The 24,512-nt window shown below is 37.6% G+C and overlaps 1 protein-coding gene across 2 annotated transcripts in view; it reads right to left on the bottom strand.

Annotated features, from left to right (window-relative positions):
• Positions 1-24,512, bottom strand: part of chd1 (chromodomain helicase DNA binding protein 1) — a 134,607-nt gene that overhangs the window by 51,408 nt on the left and 58,687 nt on the right. For both annotated transcript variants that reach the window (XM_063068599.1, XM_063068600.1), the window contains exons 7-17: positions 23,584-23,852; positions 22,295-22,520; positions 20,875-20,975; positions 15,274-15,452; positions 12,599-12,726; positions 11,650-11,866; positions 9,905-9,994; positions 7,727-7,917; positions 6,986-7,174; positions 5,294-5,456; positions 3,334-3,486 (exon numbers count right to left, since the gene is read on the bottom strand). In XM_063068599.1, the coding sequence (XP_062924669.1) occupies positions 3,334-3,486; positions 5,294-5,456; positions 6,986-7,174; positions 7,727-7,917; positions 9,905-9,994; positions 11,650-11,866; positions 12,599-12,726; positions 15,274-15,452; positions 20,875-20,975; positions 22,295-22,520; positions 23,584-23,852 (1,906 nt within the window). The remainder of the gene's footprint in view (positions 1-3,333; positions 3,487-5,293; positions 5,457-6,985; positions 7,175-7,726; positions 7,918-9,904; positions 9,995-11,649; positions 11,867-12,598; positions 12,727-15,273; positions 15,453-20,874; positions 20,976-22,294; positions 22,521-23,583; positions 23,853-24,512) is intronic.

A 24,512-nucleotide genomic window follows, 5' to 3' on the forward strand; every position in this document is an offset into this window, starting at 1 on the left:
TTATACACCATCCAAAAAAATTGACGGATACATACGATCTTAAGTGGGAAGCTAAATCATTAAAATATTTAGGAATAACCCTGCCGAAGGATCTTTCAACACTGTCACAGGTAAATTATGGGCCATTAGTCTCAGAGATAAAAGCAGATATGCATAGATGGAATCTTATCCCCCTTTTAAGTTTAAATTCAAGGATAAATACTATAAAAATGAATATTCTTCCTCGGTTATTGTATCTTTTCCGTATTTTACCGGTGGAGGTGGATGATAATCAATTCAGGGAATGGGACAAATGGATTTCCCGCTTCATTTGGCAAGGAAGGAAACCTAGAATTCGATATAACACCTTACAGTTAGGGAAGGAAGGAGGAGGTATGGTTCTTCCTTGCCTGAGAAATTATTTTTATGCCTCACAGATAACCCCTCTGTTATATTGGTGTAATAGGGAATATAAGGCTAGATGGAAGGAAGTAGAATTTGGATTAGTTGACAGTTTTCCTCTTCAGGCCTCAATAGCTGACAAAGGATTAATGGCCCAGTTGGAAAAATTTGATAACGCTTGGATAAATCTTACATTAAAAGTATGGCAGAAGGTGGTTAATTCATGTGGAATTAATAACATGTTAAAACTCTTTAGATGGTGTGCATATGATACCGAATTCCTTCCCAACAGAGGAGATAAAAGATTTGAGCTATGGATAAAGAAAGGTCTTACAACCTACCTCTCATTTATAGATAAAAGAGTATTACAAAGTTTCCAAATCCTGCAGGACAAACATGGCCTAGAACATAATGACTTTTTTTAGGTACCTTCAAATACGAAACTATGTTAACCAGAGTTGTAGATATACAGACCTATCAACAGTAGCATTAGAATTTTTCAAGATTCTGAATTCAGCTTGCAGTTCAATACCTAGTAAATCAGTTTCTCGCCTATATAATGCACTCTCCCATGCTAAAAATGTAAAAACACTGTATATTAAAGAGAAGTGGGAGAAAGAAGCGGGGTTGGTACTTTCAGAGGAGGCTTGGGGGAAAATCTGCAGCTTTCAATGGTCCTCGACTAATTCTTTGACTTGGAGAGAACATTGTTGGAAAAACATTATAAGATACTTCAAGACCCCATATCAGGAAAAATATGAAGATACAAATGTGATGTGTTGGAGAAGGTGCGGCTCCAAGGAGGCAAATCATTTTCATATTTTCTGGGATTGCCCTAAATTAAGTCTATTTTGGGAAGGTATTCATAGAACATTAGTTAAGTTACTTAGGTCCCAGATACCTGTGAACTTTGAGACGCTCTATTTGGGGCATGTATTGTTCCTTGAACAGAAGGAAGATATAAAGTTGCTGCAGGCCCTCTTAGAGGCAAGTAAGAAATCAATCACTAGAAAATGGCTAAATCCAATACCACCTACATTAGAAGATCGGTGCGAAATTATCTTGGAAATATTTAAAATGGAAAAGTTGACTTACTCCCTGAGAACTCAAAAAGAAAAATTTTATCAAATCTGGAATAAATGGATTGAATATATAACCCCAATGCGAGCAGACTTTAGATGACTCTCCTAATGATTTATATTGCTCTTCTCATCAACACAGTAATATTGCTAACGTAAGCACCCCTAGTCTAAATGTTTGTTTTTTTTTGTTTTTTGTTTGGAAAATAGAGAATTAACACAAGTAAAGGGAAAGATTTGGGAAAGGGATAAAAAAAATGAAAAAATTAAGTAAATAAGTACATAGGGATTGGATAATTATGTCTGCGGGCAGGAGCAAGCATGAACAAATTAGGATATAAACACCTACAATGGTTGGTATATAGGCTTGTATGCAACATTTTGGACCAGTGGAAATGGTCCAGAAGGGTTGTATGGAAACTATTATTACCATTTTTCTTAACAACTAATTTCATTACTTAGCCTAATAGGTTAGATTTACCACAGTACATAATTATCTATTTAAATGTTTATTTTTCTTTTATATCATCTCAATGTGTACTTAAGAATGTATAAATAATTGTAGTTTTATACATATAAAAAAATGGAAAAGGTTATATGTGTGAAAAAAGTACATGATATTTGTGAATTCCTTATCCAAATAAAAATAAAATTAAAAAAAAAGAAAATTAGCAAATCTGTTTTCATTATCTTTGACCATAGAAAAATATAGCAAAGGCAGGCTTTTGCTCTCATGTCAACTAGTCATCATGGCTAACCATTAATCTAAATCCTAACTTATTGCAGAAAAATCTAATCTTTTGTTAAACATCATAAATCTGTGTCCTCTCACTTTGCCAGTGGACATACGTCTACCCTTGACACCATCTTAATGTTTAGAAAAACTGTAATTAACGAACTTAATAACCACATTAACCTTAAATTCTTCAGGCAAGCTAACTTAGCTTCGACAGTCTTCACTATACAACCAAAATCTCTTATCCCCTACGATCCTTTCTTCAACATCCTTCCCAGAATGGTGGTCTCCAGAACTGAACACATGATACACAGTGGAATTACACAGTTTAACTTAACTTCCAGAGATTTTCTTTTAAAAGCCAGGCTTAGTTCTGCCACCTACGAAGACTTAAATGCACATGTCCAAAATGTGTCTCCTCATTCACCTTAGTTGATATCGCCCTTCCTTGTTTTTAAAAACCAAAAAATGTAACTTCATAATTCTTGGTAAGTGGTGATGCAATATTACCAGATTTTCTTCCTGAAGTTAAACCATTCTCCACAATCTAGTCCTAGATCTTTTCTAATATTATATTATACGATCAATGTAGGAGTTAAAATTGTTCAGATTTTTCTCCCTATCTGCTGAATAATATTTAACATCTATGGTTAATACATAGTATGGTTAACTTAATGCAAGGCTACATCAGAAACTCTGTATAGTCAATCACAATGTCACAAACTAACTCTTGCAAAAGGAATAATGTGCAAATTCAGATTGACCTACTGAATACCTGTTAAATCTGTACAACTGCACTCTTACAAGTCACCTTTCAATCGTGCTTACCATTAAGCATTTTCCATCTTTGTTTGACTGCAGCTTCTACACAATAATTGTGCATAACAGTGGACATATGGAACTCCATCTGATTTTTACTAGTGGATAATGTCCAGTGGATGGAGGAAACTCAACTGAATAGGCTGGGGAGGGATTTAAATCCAAGATATAATCTAATTGCATTCGAATGGACAATTAAGTTCCTTAATTCTTGTTGAAGTATTGTTAAAGCACACATCTCCTCATGGCTGAAGATAAAATGAAGTGCAAGACGACTTTTGCTGCAATGCTTCATAAATTCAGAATAAGAAAACTGACCTGGAAACAAAACTGTCGACATTTCAGATATTCAGCTAGAATGTCCAGCATTCGAACCATTTGAGAGAAGATAAGAACTCTGTGGCCTCGTTCTTTTAGTCGACAAAGCAACTTGTCCAACAGTATCAGTTTCCCACTGCTACGGATCATGTGCTAAGAAAAGAAATCAAGAAAAACTGATGGACATAAGTGTATAACCCACTCTTGTGTAGAAGCATAATCAAATTATCTTCAGAGAAAGATAGTTAATTCAGAAGAAATACTATGTATTATAATTCCACTGGTTTCAAATTTAAATATTTACTGCAGACTTTTGCTTTTTTGTCTCTAGGAAGAATTAAAAATAAAACAATGATATTCAAAACCTTGGCATGCAGCTTAAGACACAAAAGTAATCATAGTTTCTCTTAGGAGTTGAGCTGAGAAATCTGATTAGGTTTCTCAAAAGTGCATCCAGAAAGCCTTTTAAATTTGATTAATTTTCTATTGATGAGCCTGTAGAAACTAAAAACACCCTATCTCTATATGTTCTTGCTTTCCAGCATGTATAGATATTTATAAAGAATGTGGATAGTGTCTGTATGTGTTATGGTTGGGGGGGGGGGCGGGGGGATGAGATAAGGATTTTGCCTGTTTTACTTTGATGGAAAAATTAGTGAGGGCTTCAAAACCAATCGAAACTATCCTTTGTGAGTGCTAATTACTAGATTAGTAAGACACACTTCTAGATTAGGAAACAGAGAATGCAGAATTCAAAATCCACAATGGCAAATTGATTAATTTAACGCAAATTGAATTAGTGTTTAAACATCTAGTATAATGTTTCATGAAGATGTAGGAATGTGAATTTGAAAAAGAAACATGTTGCATATAATGAACCCAGTGCCTCACTCTTGGTAGACCTCAGGGGTAACCGAGCAAACAATTTGAATGTAATGCGGTTAGCACGACGCTGTTACAGCTCAGGGCATCAAAGTTCAATTCCAGCACCGTGTGTAAGGAGTCACTGTACATCCTCCCCGTGGAATGCATGGGTTAAGTGGTCATTTTTAATCGTCCCGTGATTAAGTTAAGGTTAAATTGTGACTGTTGGGGGTTGCTGGGGCGGTATAGCTCGAACAGCCGGAAGGGCCTGCTCAACACTGCATTGCTTAAAAATAAAACTGTTTAAGGCAGTTGCCACCATACGGTTTAATGAACAACAATAAACAATTCCCATATGGAGAATATTTTTTAAAAAAAGAGATTGTTACTTTTTCCTCTAAAGGCATCCGTTAGTCTTGCGAGACCATGGAGAGTCTTCACTCTCCAGGGCGCAGGCCAGGGCAAGGTTGTATGGAAGACCAGCAGTTGCCCATGCTGCAAGTCTCCCCTCTCCACGACCCCAATGTTGTCCAAGGGAAGGGCATTCGGACCCATACAGCTTGGCACCAGTGTCGTCGCAGAGCAATGTGTGATTAAGTGCCTTGCTCAAGGACACAACATGTTGCCTCAGCTGGACTTTTTCCTCTATTAACCAGTTAGATATTCAATGCAGCTTGAAGGGAAGACAAGTAAATACCTGATAAACATGTCGTTCTTCCTCTAAGTATTGAGCATGCATTACATAAGAACATCCTGAGGTTTCAATGATTAACTGAATATGGCTTTACCACAGATCTACAATTCCAGTCTTAATTAATGTGATCATCTCTAGAAGTTATAGTACTGAAATCTGAAGAATTTTTCCCACACATGAAATCTGGATTTTTGGCAGCAGGGTAATACAACCATATTCAGGTAGTTTGCTTCAAAAGCAATAATGTGTCTAAACAAATGTTTGAAGAGGGAAATCTTAAAATAGTAAATTAAAAACTCTGTAATTGAGATTGCCGGGACACACAAACTGTGGTGCCTGATGCCTGAGATTCTAACAAAATCTAACAGAATTATTACAAGCATAACTCTTCTCAGATCATACCTGTAAGGCCTCCTGTCTGTTATACAAATCATTGTCTTCTGGGAATTTAATGAGGTAGCAATGGTTACAACACTTTTTAAGTTCCATCATGATATTCAGGAACCCAGATGTACTGCCTTTACACCCTTTGCTCAAGGCTTTATAATTCCTGGTTAAAATCCACCTAAGTCAAACAAAAAGACTGATAATTGATTCAGGTATTATAAAGCAATAATGAGTACATCACATTAACATGATTTTCAAGCATAAAAATGGAGGAAATCAACAGGTCAAGCAGCATCTGTAACAATAGCTCCAGTAGTTAGTATTTTTGTTCCAGATTCTAACACATGCAGTCTTGTGCTTATATTTCAACATTTCAAAACTGATCTACTCCATGTACACTGGCACACATCAAAGCAGATTGTTTAATATTCAAAATTAGTTATTTAAGTTAATGGCTTAATGCACTAGCAATAACAAACCAATATCTAACTTTAACAAATATTACTGTTAAACCACTTCATCAGGAATCGATGAGGCCTGGTACTTTGACTGCTTATTCCTCTCTATAGGAGCTGCCTGTCTGCCAAGCAGACTTCCTCCAACATTTTGTGCGTTACTCTGGATTTCCAGCATTTACAGAATGTTCTTTTTGTTTTGCAAAATTTTGAGTATAATGTCCACATTTTGAAAGAGACACCACACCCAAACAATTTTACAAAACCAAATATTAATTCAGCTTCTCTAACCTAGCGAAACCTCATAGACACTTACACATAAAAATTAACACAATTTAACACCAGGTTGCAGTAATATCTTAAAATAAGTGTATAAGATTATAGACAAAGGGTTTTTTAAGACATGTCTGAAAGGAAGATAGGTAGAGCTGGCATTCAAGAATTGAGGGTTTTGGCAGCTGGAAACTCTGCTTGCAGTGGTGGAATGAACAAAATAGTGGGGCTGGAAAGTCCAAACTGGGAATCACTAGCGTCTGATGATTGCAGGCTTGGTTGAAATTATAGATACACTTGGGACACAACAATGGATTTGGATACAAGAACAAGAAATTGAAATTGGGGCACTGTTTTAACTTCAGAATCAATGCAGGTTAGGGAGTATCGATGACAAACAGGACTTGATGCAATTTAGGATATAAACAGAGTAATGATGAATGTTAAGTTTACAAAGGTAGAAAATGGCAGGCTATATGGATTGCTCTGAAACGATCAAATCCTGAGGTAACAAAGGCATGATGTCTGTTTCAGAAAATGAGCTTCAATTCAAATGATATTAAGGAGCTAGAAATAGGCACTTTCATTGACTATGGTTATGTGTGCCAAAAGTTACTTCAGGTTCAAAAGCGATATTAAATCTGTAAGTTGTCAGCAAGATAGATGGAGCCAGCAGCAAGGAATAAAGAGTAAAATTATGGTCTTCCTGATCTTGTTAATGTCATGCCACAGGATTACAACTGAAAAATTGCAAGGGTTGAGAGGTGGTATCAAGATCACTCTATGTGTTGTCAGTGTCTATTAAGAAACACAGAGTATTCAGACAACTGCATTGAGGGGCAATACAGAAATCGTTCTCAGAAGCACACACCAAGAATGGATGCAGTTCATCTATTCCTTCTCTTTGCTAAGGTTGATAAAGCTGATGAGTGTTTATAGCACAGAGCTTGAGGAAACCAGTTCATTAGCAAATACCTACTTGTAATATTGCTTTTGCACTGCGCTCATTTCCACTCGTAAGATCTGTTCAACTTTAGCAGGTAGAGACTTCTCAACGTCCTTTTTCACCCTCCGCAACAAGAATGGCTCCAGTTCTCGGTGAAGGCTTGTATAACCAACTTCTCTCCCTTTTCCATGCTCCTCTTCAAACACTTCCCAGGAAGAAAACCTTTTACCCCCCAAAAAGTACAGAATAACATTTTTATTAAGCCACTCACAAATAACAATACTCTGAGTAATAGTTGATAGCTAGTGTATGACATAGTACTTTTAGTTTAAGATACTACTTTCTTGATGGAGCAAAAGTAATTCTCCATCAGCTGCTGAAGCCAGGTGAAAGCTTATCGCAAAATGCCTGCTTTTAAATTACCTTTGCAACTGAAAATTGAGAAGAAAAAACCAACTTAAAAATTACTGAATATATTTCCCCATTAAAAAAATTACAATTATTAAGTATTTTCCATACCATCGGAATGTTTAAATCATTTTATTTTCAATGAAATAAATATGAAAGGCAGTCGTGTTGAAATGCAAGTAATATGTCAGCTTATTTGTCATCAGTAATATCCCATAAATAGTACTGAAACGTTTAACTGGTTTGAGAAATTTAAACAACAACTGTTAAAATATTATTCCATGGAAGTGAACCTTTCAAACAATACCACACTTCCCCGTCAATTGTGGTCCTATATCTTAGAGCTGAATTATTCATCCCACTTACTTTTCTGGCATGATGAAGTGAAGGAGAGACCAGAGTTCTTTAAGCGAGTTTTGGAGTGGAGTTCCTGTTATGAGCAGCCTGTGATTTGACTTAAAATCCATCATGGTTTTATAAAGTAGAGAATCATCATTCTTCAAACGATGAGCTTCGTCTACCCCGATGAAAGCCCAATTTACACTTCCAAGGAATGACTGCAACAAAACATCAAATCTTAACACTTGAAACTACTTAAATCTACATTAAACAGTATTTCATGTCTAAGTTTTTGTTAGAAAAAGAAAAAGTTAACACTATGTTGGAAACAACAGGAATTCTGCAGATGCTGGAAATTCAAGCAACACACATCAAAGTTGCTGGTGAACGCAGCAGGCCAGGCAGCATCTATAGGAAGAGGCGCAGTCGACGTTTCAGGCCGAGACCCTTCGTCAGGACTAACTGAAGGAAGAGTGAGTAAGGGATTTGAAAGCTGGAGGGGGAGGGGGAGATGCAAAAAGCATCTATGTTGGAATAGGCTTTTATCAACTATCTTTCAACAATGCAAATGCAGCACTGAAGAATCCAGAGATTCTTGCTAGGATATAATTATAGAGATTATAAATCCACCCGTATTTTCACCCAAAGATTTTTTTTTTAATCCAATACAACTACTGCCAGCTTATGAAACTAGAGTGATCATGGGTCAGCTTGACAACATTTTTACATTACATATAAGTAGTACAGGCCACTGGTATTGTTAACATATCTAAGATATAGCCAAATATGGCAGCCTCCATAACACTAAAAGTTGGTAACAAGTTGCCGTGATATCCTTTGCTATTTGTCCTCCCCAGCTTTCAAATGTTTTGACCATGTACAACCTGTACATATAACCAAACATTTGGGGGAGCAGCTGCTTTCCCATGGCAAATGAAACTGAATTAAAACTGAAAATTATAGTGCTTGTCCACTAAAAATATTATATGGTCACTGCAATCCAAATTCAAATTATATTTTTAGGTGAAACATTAATAATCTTACTTTATTGACTTTTATATCTCCCAGTCCAAAACTTAAGCAACTTGCTTTTGGAAAGATAAACATTTGAAGTTTCTGTATATCTAAATCCATGCACTGCTCTGTCAATTTTCTCTTTTGCAGTCAATTTACTTAAATCAATTATGAATGTTCACAGCTATGAATTGCATTTTTAGATCTAGTGCTCCCTTTTGCCATTTTCTTGAAAATTGATAAAATTATGTGCACCATCTTGATTTCATTGACAAAGTAAATTAAAAATTTTAATCTTTCAAATTATTAGATTCAAAGTCCCACAAACACGAAGGTTTTCTTCCTCCATTTATTCTGACATGAATGTCAATGCTGTTACTAACCACTGGTATTTATTATTCCATCTGCTCTGTCACTGAACTAAAGAGGAACTAGATCAACAGCACTTGTAGGTCCAGAGTTGCATACAAGAACACAAGAACATAAGAAATTGGAGCAGGAGTAGGCCATCTAGTCTGTCCAGCCTGCTCCACCATTCAATAAGATAACTCCCCCATAACTCTTAAATCCCCTACTATGCAAAAATCGATCCAACCTTGTCTTAAATATATTTACTGTAGCCTCCACTGCTTCATTGGACAGAGAATTCCACAGATTAATCACCCTCTGGGAAAAGCAATTCCTCCTCATCTCAGTCCCAAATCTACTCCCCTGAATCTTGAGGCTATGTCCTAGAGATCGTCCTACATAGTTGAGGTTGGGTAAAGATGACAGGTTTTCATCCTGTAAACATGAGTTAACTAGAAAAATCTAGTAGTTTCTTAGCTACTATTCCTTACAGTAGCTAATTAAAAAATGTTGTATTATTGAACCTAAACTACCCAAATGTCATGATGATGCCTCTCAACCCACCATTGTAAAATAACCTAGTACTCATGAATAGCAGCATTGTTTTTTTTTAAAATTCTAGCTTCACTTAATGCCTTGAATATAAATTCATCAGTTTAGATAATGAAATTTAAATCTCTGTCTCTGATCACATTCAAAAAAAATGGTCAGGAGTTTCACTATACTATCTACTTGCAGTTCAGTTTCTTTACAAAATATAAAACATTTTTAAGACATTACTAAACTGAATGTACAGTAAGAATTATGAATTAAGGGAAACCCACAGAATGGCTGGTTATCTACCTTGTCTTTAAGCAGGATCTCATATGTTGTCAGCAAGATATTGAACTTCAATCTCTTAGTCTGAGGATGCATCCATTCGTACGTTCTTATCTGATAACAAAATGAACGTAAGTTAAAACAACAAGTCGATGGTTCTTGATAGATTATTTCAGTTTGACAGAATGAGGCTGACTGGGGGGCCATTCAACTATAATACGCAACACATGCAACTAGATGGTGAACTGTTAATTTTCCCAAAGTGGTCAGCCTTGAGTGAACATTTGCAACCCAGGCGTATATACAATCTCTACACGACTTCAAAAGTGAGCTGCATTCGCAGTGATTTGAAAAAAGATCAGAGTGTAATAGAAGACAACTAGATTATGCTCTGCCACACATTGTCAGTGACTCTCTGGATTTGTTTCAAGTGAGTTTTGTGAGAAGGGGTATTGAGAAGATTTGGGATATTTTCCTAGCATCTGGTGGAACAAGACATATAGCATACAATTCCAGGAAACTAGTTGGTTGAGAAAAGTGAAGTTGTGACGCAAGTAGTTTTGAGGAGGCAGGGGGAGGAAAACAGGACGACATACAACCATCATTTTCAAACCTCCAAGAACCACTTTGGAAAAAAAAATATTCCAAAGATATAAAATTTAATCAAATGAACCTGGTCAGGTATTAGATCTCTCGATCGGAAAGCATTTTTGGAGGTAGTGACCACAACTCTATCTCCTTCACCATAGTGCTGGAGAAGGATAGAAGCAAACAATTTGGGAAAACATTTAATTGGGGTAGGGGGAAATATGATGCTATTAGGCAGGAACTTGGGAGCAGATGTTCACAGGGAAATGCACAGCAGAAATGTGGCAAAATGTTCAGGGAACATTTGCATGGAGATCTGCATAGGTATATTCCATTGAGGCACGAAAAGGATGGTAGGGATAAAGTACCATGGTGTACAAAGAATGTAGAAAATCTAGTTAAGAAGAAAAGGAAAGCTTACAAAAGGTTGAAGAAAATAGGTATTGTTAGAGCTCTAGAAAATTACAAGGTTGCTAGAAAGGAGCTTAAGAATGAGGAGTTAGAAGGGGCCATGAGAAGGCCTTGGTGAGCAGGATTAAGGCAAACCGCAAGGCATTCTACAAGTATGTGAAGAGCAAGAGGATAAGACATGAGAGAATAGGACCAATTAGGTGTGACAGTGAAAAAGTGTGTATGAAACCAGAGGAGATAGCAGAGATACTTAATGAATACTTTGCTTCAGTATTCACTACAGAAAAGGTTGTTGGTGATTGTAGGGATGACTTATAGCCAATTGAAAACTTGAGCATATGGACATGTGCTGGAGCTTTTGAAATGCATTGTTAGAAAAGTCATCGGGACCAGATGAGATATGGAATGGTGGTGGAAGCGGATACAATAAGGTCTTTTAAGAGCCTTAGATAGGTATATGGAGCTTAGAAAAATAGAGGGCTATGCGCTAGAGAAATTCTAGGCAGTTACATGGTCAGCATAACATTGTGGGCCGAAGGGTCTGTAATGTGCTGTAAATCCCTAAGTTCTAAGTTCAGACAAAAATATAGATCAAAATGTTTGAGCTAGACTTTTATCCAATCTTAATTGTTTAGCCCACATACTTCCCACATACTTAACAGTAACTAAGTTGAATTTGTGAATGCAGTTCAGGATTCTATCTATCCTCCATAGAGGCCAAAAATCATAATTGTATGGAATATTAAAGCAATCATCAAATAGCACTTTACCATATTACGGCTACTAATGTCTCCTAAGTAAACAACGACGTTCATCTCAGGTGCCCACATCTCAATTTCACGTTGCCAAGAAGTGAGCGTTGATAGCGGAACTACTAAAAGGAAAGGCCCAAACAGCTGATGGTCATGGAATATATAACTAAGGAAGGAGATGGTTTGTATAGTTTTCCCCAGACCCATTTCATCAGCAAGAATAACACTATTGTTCCTGTGAAATAAAGATAGGAAGAAATCAATGTTTTAAATAAAGCATTTTAAAAGTTTATTTTCATTCTGTGTGAACTATAAAATTTATTAAAATGCAGAGAAAGCTAATATAAAACAGATTTTTAAAGATTGTTTAACAGTAACTAAAATATTACATATTTTGAATAATAAACCAAACAGAAAACATACAACTTTTAAAACATTTTTTGAAGAAAAATTATACAAAATATCAATTTCAATATTTATTTTGTAAGCTTATCTGGATAATCTAAACACGTAAACTAAATCTTTTCCTAACCGTGCCTCAAAGATTTAAGATACTATACTCGGCAAAAAAAAACACTACAAATTAAGCAGTTGAGTTTTCACTTGCTTCATCAGTCGGGGGTGAAACTGGCTGAACCAGTCTAAAAGTTTGGATATTTTGAACATAAGTATTTGCAGTCCCTTAAATTCATTCAACAAAAAATACCCTCATATCAAGTTAATCTCTTCAGGCAAACAGGTAGCTATAGGCAAGTTTTGAATATATTCTATGAATCCATTTCAGTGCAAAAAAACCATTTATTACTGTGATCAAATGTGATTTTTGTAAGATTTTATGTCATTATCCACATAATCATATGTTGCAAAAAACTTAAAACTAATTTACCCAGTACAAAGTGTACTCAATTTCTATTGTGCCCAAAACAGCTTGAATCTCATATCTAGCATGGGGTCTTTAATTACTTACTTGCACCAGGAGTGTGCCAACCAATTTAAGCCATCTAACTGATAGTCTCTGAGCTCCAATACATCAGAGCTACCAATGTAGGCTGGCTGTTTCTTCAGTGCAACAAATCTGGGTCTTTGCTTTAAGACCTACATAAAACATAAACCCAAAGGTGAAGAACAATTTAAGAGCCTCCTTAATTACCAGCCATCAACTACAATCTAACTGGAACTGCAAAAAAAACAAATTAAACATTCTATTCCAAGTGTCGGTACTACATCATTCGTTTATCTTGAAGTGGAATTCTTCCAAAGATAGAAATGGCAGGGTGGCCAATCAGCCATTTATCTCTCAGCTGCTCATTCACCAATCTGTGATGATTTATGAAACACAGAACACAATCTTCTACTTAAATTCTAATGTTAAAATGATAATGATGGCATATATACATAGAACTCTTTGACCATCACAATGGAAACAATAAATGTTCAACTGGGTGGATAATTGGACAAGGGAATTTCACAGGTGTAATGGCAAATGAATTTAAGTTAAAAACTTGCAATGAGGGCACTCAACAGGATCTACAATCAGCACCTCCCAAACTAAAACTAATCACATCCTAAACTTCTTTAAGAAAAAAAAATCTCAAATTCTTGAGGTGACATACAGAGCAGTTACCATATTCAGCCATGATATACCTAGATAGGATACCTTTTATAGTACATCGATAAAAATTGCTAAGAGGCGATGGGGCATACCAAGTTTCTTTAGCCTCCTGAGGAAGTACAGGAAGTGATGAACTTTCTTAATAAGTAACAGAAATAGCTATAAACTCAAAAAGAACAAACTTTAATGAAAATGTTTGACCAGCTAACTTTAATGGATCATTAATCTACCCAGAGTGCAGTTTTGCTGAAAATGTAGAATTTGCAACATTAAGCCTCCAACACGTTTACTTGAGTCACCACTTCCAAGTACCATTTCACCTGATCTCAAACTGAATCTCTGATCTGAATATCCAGTCCAGAATCATAAATACCAGAAATCCTGCAAATGCAGGAAATCCAAAGCAACAAACACAAAATGTTGGAAGAACTCAGATGGTCAGGCAGCATCTATGCAAATGAACAAACACCTAATGTTTCAGGCTGAGACCCTTTAAGGATGGGCAAGGAAGGGGGATGATGCCAGAATTAAAAGTTGGGGGGGGGGGGTTGAGCTGAAGAGGGAGAAATTTGATAGGAGAGGAGAGTGGACCATAGGAGAAAGTGAAGGGGGAGAGGGGTTCACCAGGTGAGATGATAGGCAGGAGAGAAAAGGCACTTATCCCTGCAAGCAGCCAAAGAGCTACACCTGCCTATTCATCTCCTTCCTCATCTCCATTCAGGGTCTCAAACAGTCCTTCTAGGTGAGGCAATACTTCACCTGCGAATTTGCTGGAGTCACCTATTGTATTCTGTGCTCCAATGTAGCCACCTCTACACTGGTGAGACCCATCATAAATTGGGGGACTGCTTCATGGAGCACCTCCATTCCATCAGCCAAAGACGGAACTTCCTGATGGCCAAAGACTAATTCCGATTCCCATTCCCGTTCATGGCCTCCTCTTGTGCCCTCAGGGTGGAGGAGCAACAGCTTATATTCTATCTGGGTAGCCTCCAACCTGATGGCACCAGTACAGACTCCTCCTTCTGGGTGTGTAAAAAATCAAATCCCTCCCCCTCCCCTCTTCTTCCTTCTCACCTGCCTGTCACCTCCCCCAATGACCCTCCTCCTTCCCTTTCTCCTCGTGTCCACTCTCCAGTCAGATTCCTTCCTCTCTAGCCCTTTATCTTTCCCACCCACCTGGCTTAACCTGTCACCTTCTAGTATTCTCCTTCCTCTTCCACCCCTTCCACCTTTTTATTCTGGCATCTTCCTTCTTTCTTTCCAACCCTGAAAAAGGGACTTGGCCTGAAACGTTGACTGATTGTTCATTTCTGTGGATGCTACCTGACCTGCTGAGTTCCTCCAACATTTTGTGTGTGATCCAGTCTAGAATGCTAGGAGGAAGCACACAGCAGTGCTGCCAGTTGTAGGGTCAGGTCAACGAGCAGTGACAGGAAAAAGCATTAGATACGTACGCAAAGGTTTCTGACAATTATCCATCCCACCAGTGTGGAGTAAGCAATGGTTCAACGGGACCTGTTCCCAGGACTAGAACAGCCCACAAATTTTACTTGTTCAAAGAACGCAAATATTACTAACATGTAGTGCCCAGTTTATTTACCCCCTCAGTCAGGGACAATTAAGAGTCAATCACACTTAAGCCAACAGAAAGTAGCTTGAACAAGTTTAATGGATCGATACAAGCTTACAAAAATGGGATTTCATCAAACCCTTTCCTGAGCCTAACTAGTCTGCTTAAAATTCAATTTGAATTCACCAGTAGCCATCATGGGATTGTCCCTGACTTCTATCTATACTCCTTCCCAGAAACAACTACACCTATTTACTTTTGCAACCTACCACTTAATAAAACCACATCCTCAAACACACGTCTGTGCAAATAAGTCAGGCAAAGTATAAACCATCTATTTTAAAACTGTTCAGTCAAGAATATATTGCAAAGGTTTTCTTCATAAATTACATACAGAAATATTGATCTGTATTTAAATAGTTTAGTGCATATAAACCAAATATTTTAGTTTAATTACCTTACACTCCTTCAAAGGGATGGTTTTGGATTGGTTCCGGTTAGTATATGCATCAATGTGTGACTGAAACTTTCGGGACATAAGGGCACCATCTTCCCAGCTACACTCAGAGTAGGGTAGCCCTTGCCATTTGCACAAGTAGTCTGGATGACCGGAAGCAGACTTCTGGTTGGAGTGTGCTGGTAATGATCAAATAAATAAATGAAGACTTACCAATAATGCCAAAAAAAGTATACAACTTAAAGGATTAACCCTTGGAAGCTGCTTTTTCAGTAATACTACATATATCAAACTACTACTGGGAAATCCAAAACAAATAGAAAATGCTGTACTTCATATACCATGCGCACAGAAACCAACATGTCACAACCTGACATCTTTTCTACATCCTTGATGCTGTCAGGAATGCAGCACAATTTTCTGTATTTACAATATTCCAGTTGAATACACTGATTCAGTATTGCATCTCAGCAGGAATACTCAATAACTTAAAAACAGCCTTTTAAAAAGCTAAGAAAATACTGGATTTTCTGAGAATTCATTATCATGAATCACAATCTGCACATCCACATCCCCCCCACCCCCGTTTTCCCATTAATACTTTGATATTGCAGGAAATTGTATTCTGATCAGTGGTACATTATAGAAACAGACTCTAAAGCCTATACCAGTCATCATGTCCATCTTTACTTATCCCACTTGCCTGCATTAATCCCACATCCCACTGTACACCTACATCATTCAAGTACAGGTCCACAATCCCTTTTCCGAAATCCTTGGGGCCAGTTGCATTTCGGAATTCAGAATTTTTCAGATTTCAGACCCCCTCACTCCCACCGATACCAAAAGACACGTATGCTCAAGTCCCTTATTTAACCTCAGTGCGGTGGACTTTAGGACCCGGCGGCACACCAAACCTACGCACATCCTACCGTATACTTTAAATCATCTCTACATTACTTATAATACCTAGTACAACATAAATGCTATGTAAATAGTTGTTATACTATATTCTTTAGGGAATATTGACAAGAAAAAGTTTTATTTCCAACAAAAACATTCAATAAAACATAAAAATATACAGCTTCAAACGAACCGAATCAAACACATGGTAAATGACTTATTGGAATAAACGTAGAATGTCACTGTAAAACTTCAGTAACTTGTCTTTGTTTATTTAAATCATATACAGTGGTAGTTCTGACAGTATTTTCTTCAGTAAGATGCCGCACAGACACACCACGATCAAGCTTCTGCAATAACACCACTTTCTGCATTATTGATAATGATAGATGCTTCCTTCTCTTTTTCTCATTGTTACCCATAGGGGTATCTGCAGCTCTTTTTGACATTTTCACAGTGAAATTAAACACAAAGTCAACAGTGAACACAAAATATCGGCGAAAAGCAAATGCATGTGTAACCAGTACGAGCGCTGAGCCACAACTAACATCTGGCAGCCTCTGCTAGCGCTGCCACATCACACCTGAGTGATGTCAGCTGTTGGCAAAAAAACTTCGGTTTTTGGAGCTTTTTGGATTTCAGAATTTCAGATAAAGGAATGTGTACCTGTACCTGTATCAATATCTCTTTAATTTTGTTACAGCTCTTCCCTCCATCATCACCAACTACAGCTCATTCTAGATACCAACACTGTGTGAACAATTTACTCTTCAGATCTTCTATGTCGCACCTTAAACCCCACCATATGGATTCTCGATATCTACCCTGTCTCAGCTTCACAATTTTATATCTCAGTATTACCTCTCAGGCTCTTTCATTCTGGGGAAAATACTGAACAGTATGGTACAAGAACAGTGCCATGATGATGCCTATCCAAATTTTCCTCATAACTCAGGTAAAATCTTTGGGAGTCTTTTCTACACCTGCTTTAGTTTAGTCGTATCTTTCCTGTCGATACACAATACTCTAAGTGCGACCAAACCAATGTTTTGTACAACTATCACATGATGTGCCAATTCTTGCCCTTAGTGCCCTGGTCAATGAGTGTAAGCATGCCATATGCCTTCTTTACCACCCTGTGTACTAGTGTTGCCACTTTCAGGAAATCAAGTATTGTAATCAAAGGTCTCTGTTCAATACAGTTTTGGTTACCCTGTTATAGGAAAGATGGTCAAGCTAGATGGGGTGCAAAATAATATTTACTAGGATGCTGCCTGGACTAGAGGGCCAGAGTTACAAGGAGAGGTTTGCCTCACTGGATCTTTATTCCATGGAATTTAGATGAATGAGGTGACCTGATAGAAGGTTATAAAATCAGGAGGGGTACTGATAAGGTGGATGGTCACAGTATTTACCCTTGGACTGGGGAGCCAAAACCAGTAGGCACAGGTACAACAGAGGAGACATTTAAGGAGACCCAAGAAGTAATTTATTACGAGGGTAATGAGGTTGAGGAAATAGTCAAGGAAGGTACGATTGCAACACACAAAATGCTGGAGGAATGAGCAGGTCAGGCAGCATCTATGGAAATGAATAAACTGATGTTTCGAGTCAAGATACTTTTTCAGCTTTGGAAAGGGAGGGGAAAGGCGCCAGAATAAAAAGGGGGGGGGCACTAAGGAGGACTAGCCAGAAGGTGATAGGTGAAGTCAAGTGCATGGGAAAGGTAAAGGTAAAGAGCTGGAGAAGAAATGTGATAGGAGAGGAGACTGGATCATGTGAGAAGGGGAAGAGAGAAGGAGGAGCACCAAGGGGAAGTGATAGGCATGTGAAGAGAAGAATAAGAAACTAGAGTGTGGAATAGAAGGGGAAGTAGGAGGGAAAAAAATTACTGGAAGAAATCGATGTTCATGTGGTCAGGTCAGAGGCTACCTAGACGGAATATGAGGCATTACTCCTCCACCTTGAGAGTGGCCTCATCGTGGCAAAACAGAAGGCCATGGATTGACATGTCAGAACTGGAATGCGGATAGGAATTAATATGGTTGAGAAATTCTGGTTTTGTTAGATGGAGCAGAGATGCTGGACAAAGCAGTCTCCCAATACACGTCTGGCCTCATCAGTGTAACGGCCGCAATGGCACCACCAGATATGATAGACGACCCCAACAGGTGAAGTGTTGCCTCACCTGGATGGATTGTTTGGGCCCTGAATGGTGTTAAGGGAGGAGGTGAATAGGTAGGTGCTGCATTTCTGTCACTTGCAGGGATATGTCCCAGGACGGAAATCAGTGGGAAGGGATGAATGAACAAGGGAATCACAGACGGAACATTCCCAACAGAAAATGAAGGTGGTAAAGATGTGTTTGGTGGTAAGATCCCATTGAATAAAGCAAAGGTTGCAGAAAGTGATGTACTGGATGTGGAGGCTCATGGGATGGTAAGTGAGGATGAGGAATTCTATCCCTCTTAAGGCAGTGGGAAGATGGCGGTGATTGTGGATAGCCAAGAAATGGAGGAAATGCGGGTGAGGGCAGCATTAAATGGTGGAGGAAGGGAAACTCCATTCTTTGAAGGAGGAGATCTAATATCTTGGAAGGGAAAGTCTCATTATGGGAACAGATGCAGAGGAGATGAAGGAACTGAAAAAAGGGAAGAGCATTTTTACAGGAGACAGGGCGAGAAACAGTATAGTGAAGATAGCAGTGGGAATTGGTAGGTTTATAAAATAAATCAGCAGACAGTTTGTCTCCAGAGATCAAGAAAGGGGAGAGAGGTGACAGAACTGGACCAACTGAATTTAAGGGTAAGGTGGAAGTTGGGGGCAAAGTTGATGAAATTGACGAGCTCAGCATGGGTGCATGAAGCAGCAGTAATCCAGTCATCAATGTTTCACAGGGAGTGTTGAGGAGTATTACTAGGGAAGGGTTAGAACGTGGACTGTTCTATGTCGCCAATGAAAAGGCAGGCATAGCCAAGGCCTATGGCTACCCCTTGAGTGGGGAGAAACGTGACAGGAATCAAAGGAGAAATTGTTGAGGACGAGAACCAGAGAAGGTGGGGAGATAGAACCGCAACACGCATTTGAATAGATACATGGACAAGGACGGAGAGTTATGGGCCAAACGGAGGCAACTAAGACTACCAAGGAAGATGCTGTGGTTGGCATGAGCCAGTTGTGCTGAAGGGACTCTTTTCATGCTATATTACCCATCGACTCCTGAGAGCTCTGCCACTCACTGTGTACATCATGCCCTGGTTAAATTTCCCAAAATGCATCACCTTGTCAGCCCTCGACCCTCACCCACGATAGATTATGTTGATCCTTAAAAGGATCTACCCTCTGGGAAGCTACACTCTCCGTAGCTACCCTGTTACTGCTAGTATGCTTGTAGAATCTTTTAGGATTCTCCTTCATCTTATCTGCCATAGATATCTCAAAGCCTTTTTCTGCCCTTCTAATTTCATTCTTAAATGTACTTCTGCATTCCTTGCACTCTTCAAAGGATACACTTGATGCCAACTGCCATTATTTAATATATACCTCATTTTTCTTGACCAGATCCTCAATATCCCTTACAAGTAATATTTTATATTAGACTTCACAAAGAACTCAGATTAAAATATAAATTCTATTTGGACAGTTGCAACTAAACATAAACACTTCAAACATGCAAGTCCAACTTTTGAAGAAGAGTTTTAAAACTGACTTTGAAAAAGTTCCCTACAAGTTTGCTTCCTTGTTTTGTCAATGCCAACAAAAGCATTGAAAAAATATGATTTTAAAACAGATGTGAAAAACTTATTAAGAATTCTCAAAGGAAACAAGATACAAGTATAGTATTAACAATAGTAAAGATGAACCAGCTGAAATAGATATTACCAATAAAAGGTCACGTCTGCTTAAATTACAGAGATCTCTGAAGTAATCTTGCAAGCACATAGTCAGCTGGTCCAAGCCTATCGTATTTGACAGAAAAGCTGTCAAATATTTTACATACATACTGATGTATTTGAAAAACTACGATCATATGTTGCTTGCAAATTATTTTCTGATAAATATTCTCTTGCTTTCAGCTGGCCTGCAATTCCAGAATTAACTGCTCATCTTGTTTAGCTGGTCTAGTATGCTAACATTTACCCAATACTGCAACAATTCTCCAGAATATAACATCTCCGGCCTCCAGTTATCAGTGAAGATTCAAGTTATCAACAAGCAAAATCTATCCAAAGGAGCTGTTGCTGACACTCATTTTGAGTTTAAAGATGCCTTACAGTTCCAGACATCACAGTCTTTACACAATTAAGAACACAATTCACAATGACAGGAAAAAATTCTTTGGCATCAAGTCAGCATTGGTAGAAAAGTCATTGTAAAATAGAGATCAAACAAAAGCCCTCAGTAGCTAAAATCATACTTTACCATAAACCATTCACTATAGCCTCATGCTGCTTAAGATGATCAACACAAAAAAAAATCAAGGGAAAACAGAACTTTATTCCTTTCTTTAAAACAATGGAAATATTCTGACAGGTACTCATGGAAGTTTTATACAATACACTGCAGCAAACAAACTCAAGAGCATTTTAATACAGTTCCTACTTACTGAAGCAAGTTGATGTTTATAGAAAACAAGCTGAAATAATAAACCCTACATATATTATACTTGAGGTCAAAAGAATATTTATAAGCTCTTACCAATTATTCGTTCCACCAACTGATACTGCCTATGCAAATCATCCACCAATTCCTGTTGACAGTTCAAGTATTCAATATCTTCAGGGGATGCTGTTTTCAACCTATAAATTTAAATATATTTTCAAGTTTCAAAATATTTTAAGTATAAACAAACAGTAATAACAGCTATGCCTCAAATCTCTTACATTTCCTCCCTTTATCTTATATCGGTGACCTCTACTTTTGGACTCCACAATCCTGGGGAAAAGACTGACCTACCAAAATACAGCAATTACAGAAATACGGACTTCATGGCTAACGAGCTAAAATTCTGTTTGGAAATGATTTCCTAGCTATAATCTTTTTATATATTGCTCTCTTCCAAATCAGATCTCTGAAGTTATACTACTGCCTTGAGTTTCATTGGTAAAATCAAAATGACTACAAACGTCTACTCTAATGACTTTTTGAAAATATCAGCAATTTAGGGATTTCATGTTTTGATATGGAAATTTTGTTATAATTATTGTCAGTTATTTTAAAGATTCCCACAGATTACTTTTAAGTTCCAGTTAATACGAACATCAAGGAGACAGTGTGAGCTAAGGTATAACTGGCCATTACCTACATAATTTTGCACTACAATATGTTAATAGATGAGAACAGTGTCAAAAAAAATCAAGGAACAGATATTAAATAAATTTATTACTTTCTTTTTAATAACTCCTGTGGCAAAAAAGAACACCAATGAAAAAATACACACAAAATGCTGGAGGAACTCAGCTGGCCAGGCAGCATCTATGGAAAATGCTGTTTTCTTTTAAATTAAAGCAGGTGACATTGGTTCTCAGCTGAAAGGGAAACCTTATTCTTTTCCCAAAAATGGCATCAATATTTTCAAGTTAACCTGACAGTGAACATATTCAAATACCAGCCCACTTTTCCCAAGCAGAAGCAGTGTTTAGAAAATCTTTGTTCCCAACCTAGGGTCCATGGACCTCTCAGTTAATGGTAGGGATCCACGGCATAAAAAAAGGTTGGGATCCCCGGTTTACATTGAAGATTTTTCCTGAACTCCAATGAGTGGGAGATTTGATGTTACAATTTTGCTTACAATTGCCATGCTAACAAGTCCATACCTAACAAAAGCCAGTTTCTCTACCTTGAAAACTTGCATCCTATTCACATTACTTTAGAATAGAGAAGAAGCTAGCAATCAGATCAATCCCATTCTCTGCAATCCAATTTCTCATCGATGGATGCCCATTAATACCAGCCTTATAATCCCACTGTCAATTTAAAGGGGTCTGGGTCCATTTTAAATGCTAGACATAAATGAAATGTGCAGATGCAAAAGAGCAAAATAATGTAAAGATATCTATGTGGTTTCAGAAAGCTGCATAATACATTTTGTAAAAATAATCTCATCTGAACTACATACCATCGCTTGGTTTCCTCCTCCTTTTTCTTATAGTTCTCCAATTTCTTCATTCCTTTTGTATTCTGTTGCAAAAGCGTTTCTTCACTTTCCCAGGTGTTGTGAAGGTGAGACCATCCCTTCCACTTAATTAGATACTGCTGCTCTCCAACCTCCCTCAATGGGTCAAAACCACCATTGGGGTCACCCTCAGCCTCTACTGCATAGGTAGTAGTGGCTGCACCAGTTGCTAAACAGTATTAAATAATATAAACTGTTAAGCAGAATCTTAGTTTTAATTTAATTTTCAGTTGGATGATATTCTATTGATTGTTTTACTGGAAAATTCATTATACAATAGTATTTAACACAAGTATTTATCAACTACATAAAATCTTGGTAAATAAGTTTAGTTGAGAACTGTAACACTGCAAAATCAATCTCATTCTATATGCATCATCCAGAAATAACTGCACCACTGCCTTTTCTGGAAATTGAGAGTGTTTGACTGAGCCTACCACCTGCAAGCAACATAACAAACCCAAATACAGGTGCAGGCCAACCACCCAAAATGATCAAGACATTGAAAGTACTCAATGCCTTAACATGATACGTTATTACTAAACTCATCAAGGAAAAAAAAGGAAGTTTTCTTTATGGATATTTCCATATATATCCATATATATGCATTAATTATTGGCAATGTGAAAGATATAATGATTTAGTACTACTCCACAAAATCTCAGTGCTCTTGGACCAGGAGAAAAATATTTTTACAATCAAATGCCAGAAACCAAATCAAAATTAATCAGCTCACTAAATGTGAGCAGACAGCTTGCTGAAAATAGCTATATTATTTACAGTCACTTGGTCAGTGAGAGCACATTACAGCTCAAAAACATGCAGTAATATCCCATTAGAGCTGATTTATTTAGCATTCTCATTCCCAGAAATTATGCCAAGTTCAAAGTTAGTTATCAGTATATCAGAGAGACCTGATAAAATTTTCAGCTGATGGACACGCTCTTGTTTGTGCTTCAAAGTTGCAATGTCTTATTAGGACTTACTTCCATTAGTGTAATCAAGTTTTCAGTACATTTTGCCATATTGAAAAATATTGAAAAACCTTTCTGTTTCACAAAGGGTGGAACATAATCTAAAATTCATGAAGGAAGTTACATAGATCATAGAGCTTATATCAGACAACACTCAAACTGTTCAAAATTGTATTGGCAAAATAGTTTTGCTTGTTTCAATTTGTTGTTTAGTATGTGTCCCTATTAAATGATATTTTACCGTATCTTTGAACCTACCTCCTTTCCTTCCTGTTCGCGATTCCATTACCCTCTCTAATGTTTCAAATTCTTCTTCTTCTTCTGGGGGAGGAGGGAGATCCTCCCCACAGATTTCAAGCAAATCATCAGAATCTGTTTTAGCATCTTCATCTTCCTTATAGCTGACATTTACTGTTGCCTGACGACGGGAACTCCTCTTATGCTCATCATCGTCATCATCATCTTCATCTGATGATTCAACTGGTCTCTTCAGTCCCTTCCCCTTCTTCAGCTTTTTCGTTTTGGCCCTTTAACAAAAGTACAACTTAAAGTTTGCAGCTGTATTATTTTCCTGTCAATTCAAGGCCAAAGAAAAACTGAACAACATTGATTTTAAAATGAATGCTTGGGGAGGGGCATATATCCATTTGTTGCAAAGTCAAAACCTGCTAGTTAATCCAGAAAGATAATGTCACCATGCGCACACAACCTTACCCCACTTATCAATACATTTCAAGTTAACCTGACAGTGATCATTACGTGAAATACTGTATGTGAGAGGATGCCTGTGTAGCTGGGGGAGGATGAGGTCTTGTAGAAAGGTAGCTTAAGCTATGGGTGTTACTGATCTCAGGAAAAATGTTTTGGATATGGTCCAAAAGAGCATCTTAATGTAGTTTAGAGTATAAACACTGCTTAGAACATAGACCTTAAAGGCTCTTCAGCCCATGATGTTGTGCTAACCTTTTAATCTGCTCCATGATCAATCTAACCTTTCCTTCCTACACTGCCTGTAACATCCATGTATCTATCTAGGAGTTCCAAGATGTCCCTATTACATCAGCCTCTACCACCACCCGAACAGTGTATCTCAGATAACCCCCTCTCCATGTAAAAAAAAAAAATGACATCTCCCCTAAGCTTTCCTGCACTCACTTTAAACAAATGTCCTCTGGTACTGCAAATAA

The sequence above is a fragment of the Mobula hypostoma genome, chromosome 16 (genome assembly GCF_963921235.1).
Source record: "Mobula hypostoma chromosome 16, sMobHyp1.1, whole genome shotgun sequence".
In the NCBI taxonomy this organism is placed as follows: domain Eukaryota; kingdom Metazoa; phylum Chordata; class Chondrichthyes; order Myliobatiformes; family Myliobatidae; genus Mobula; species Mobula hypostoma.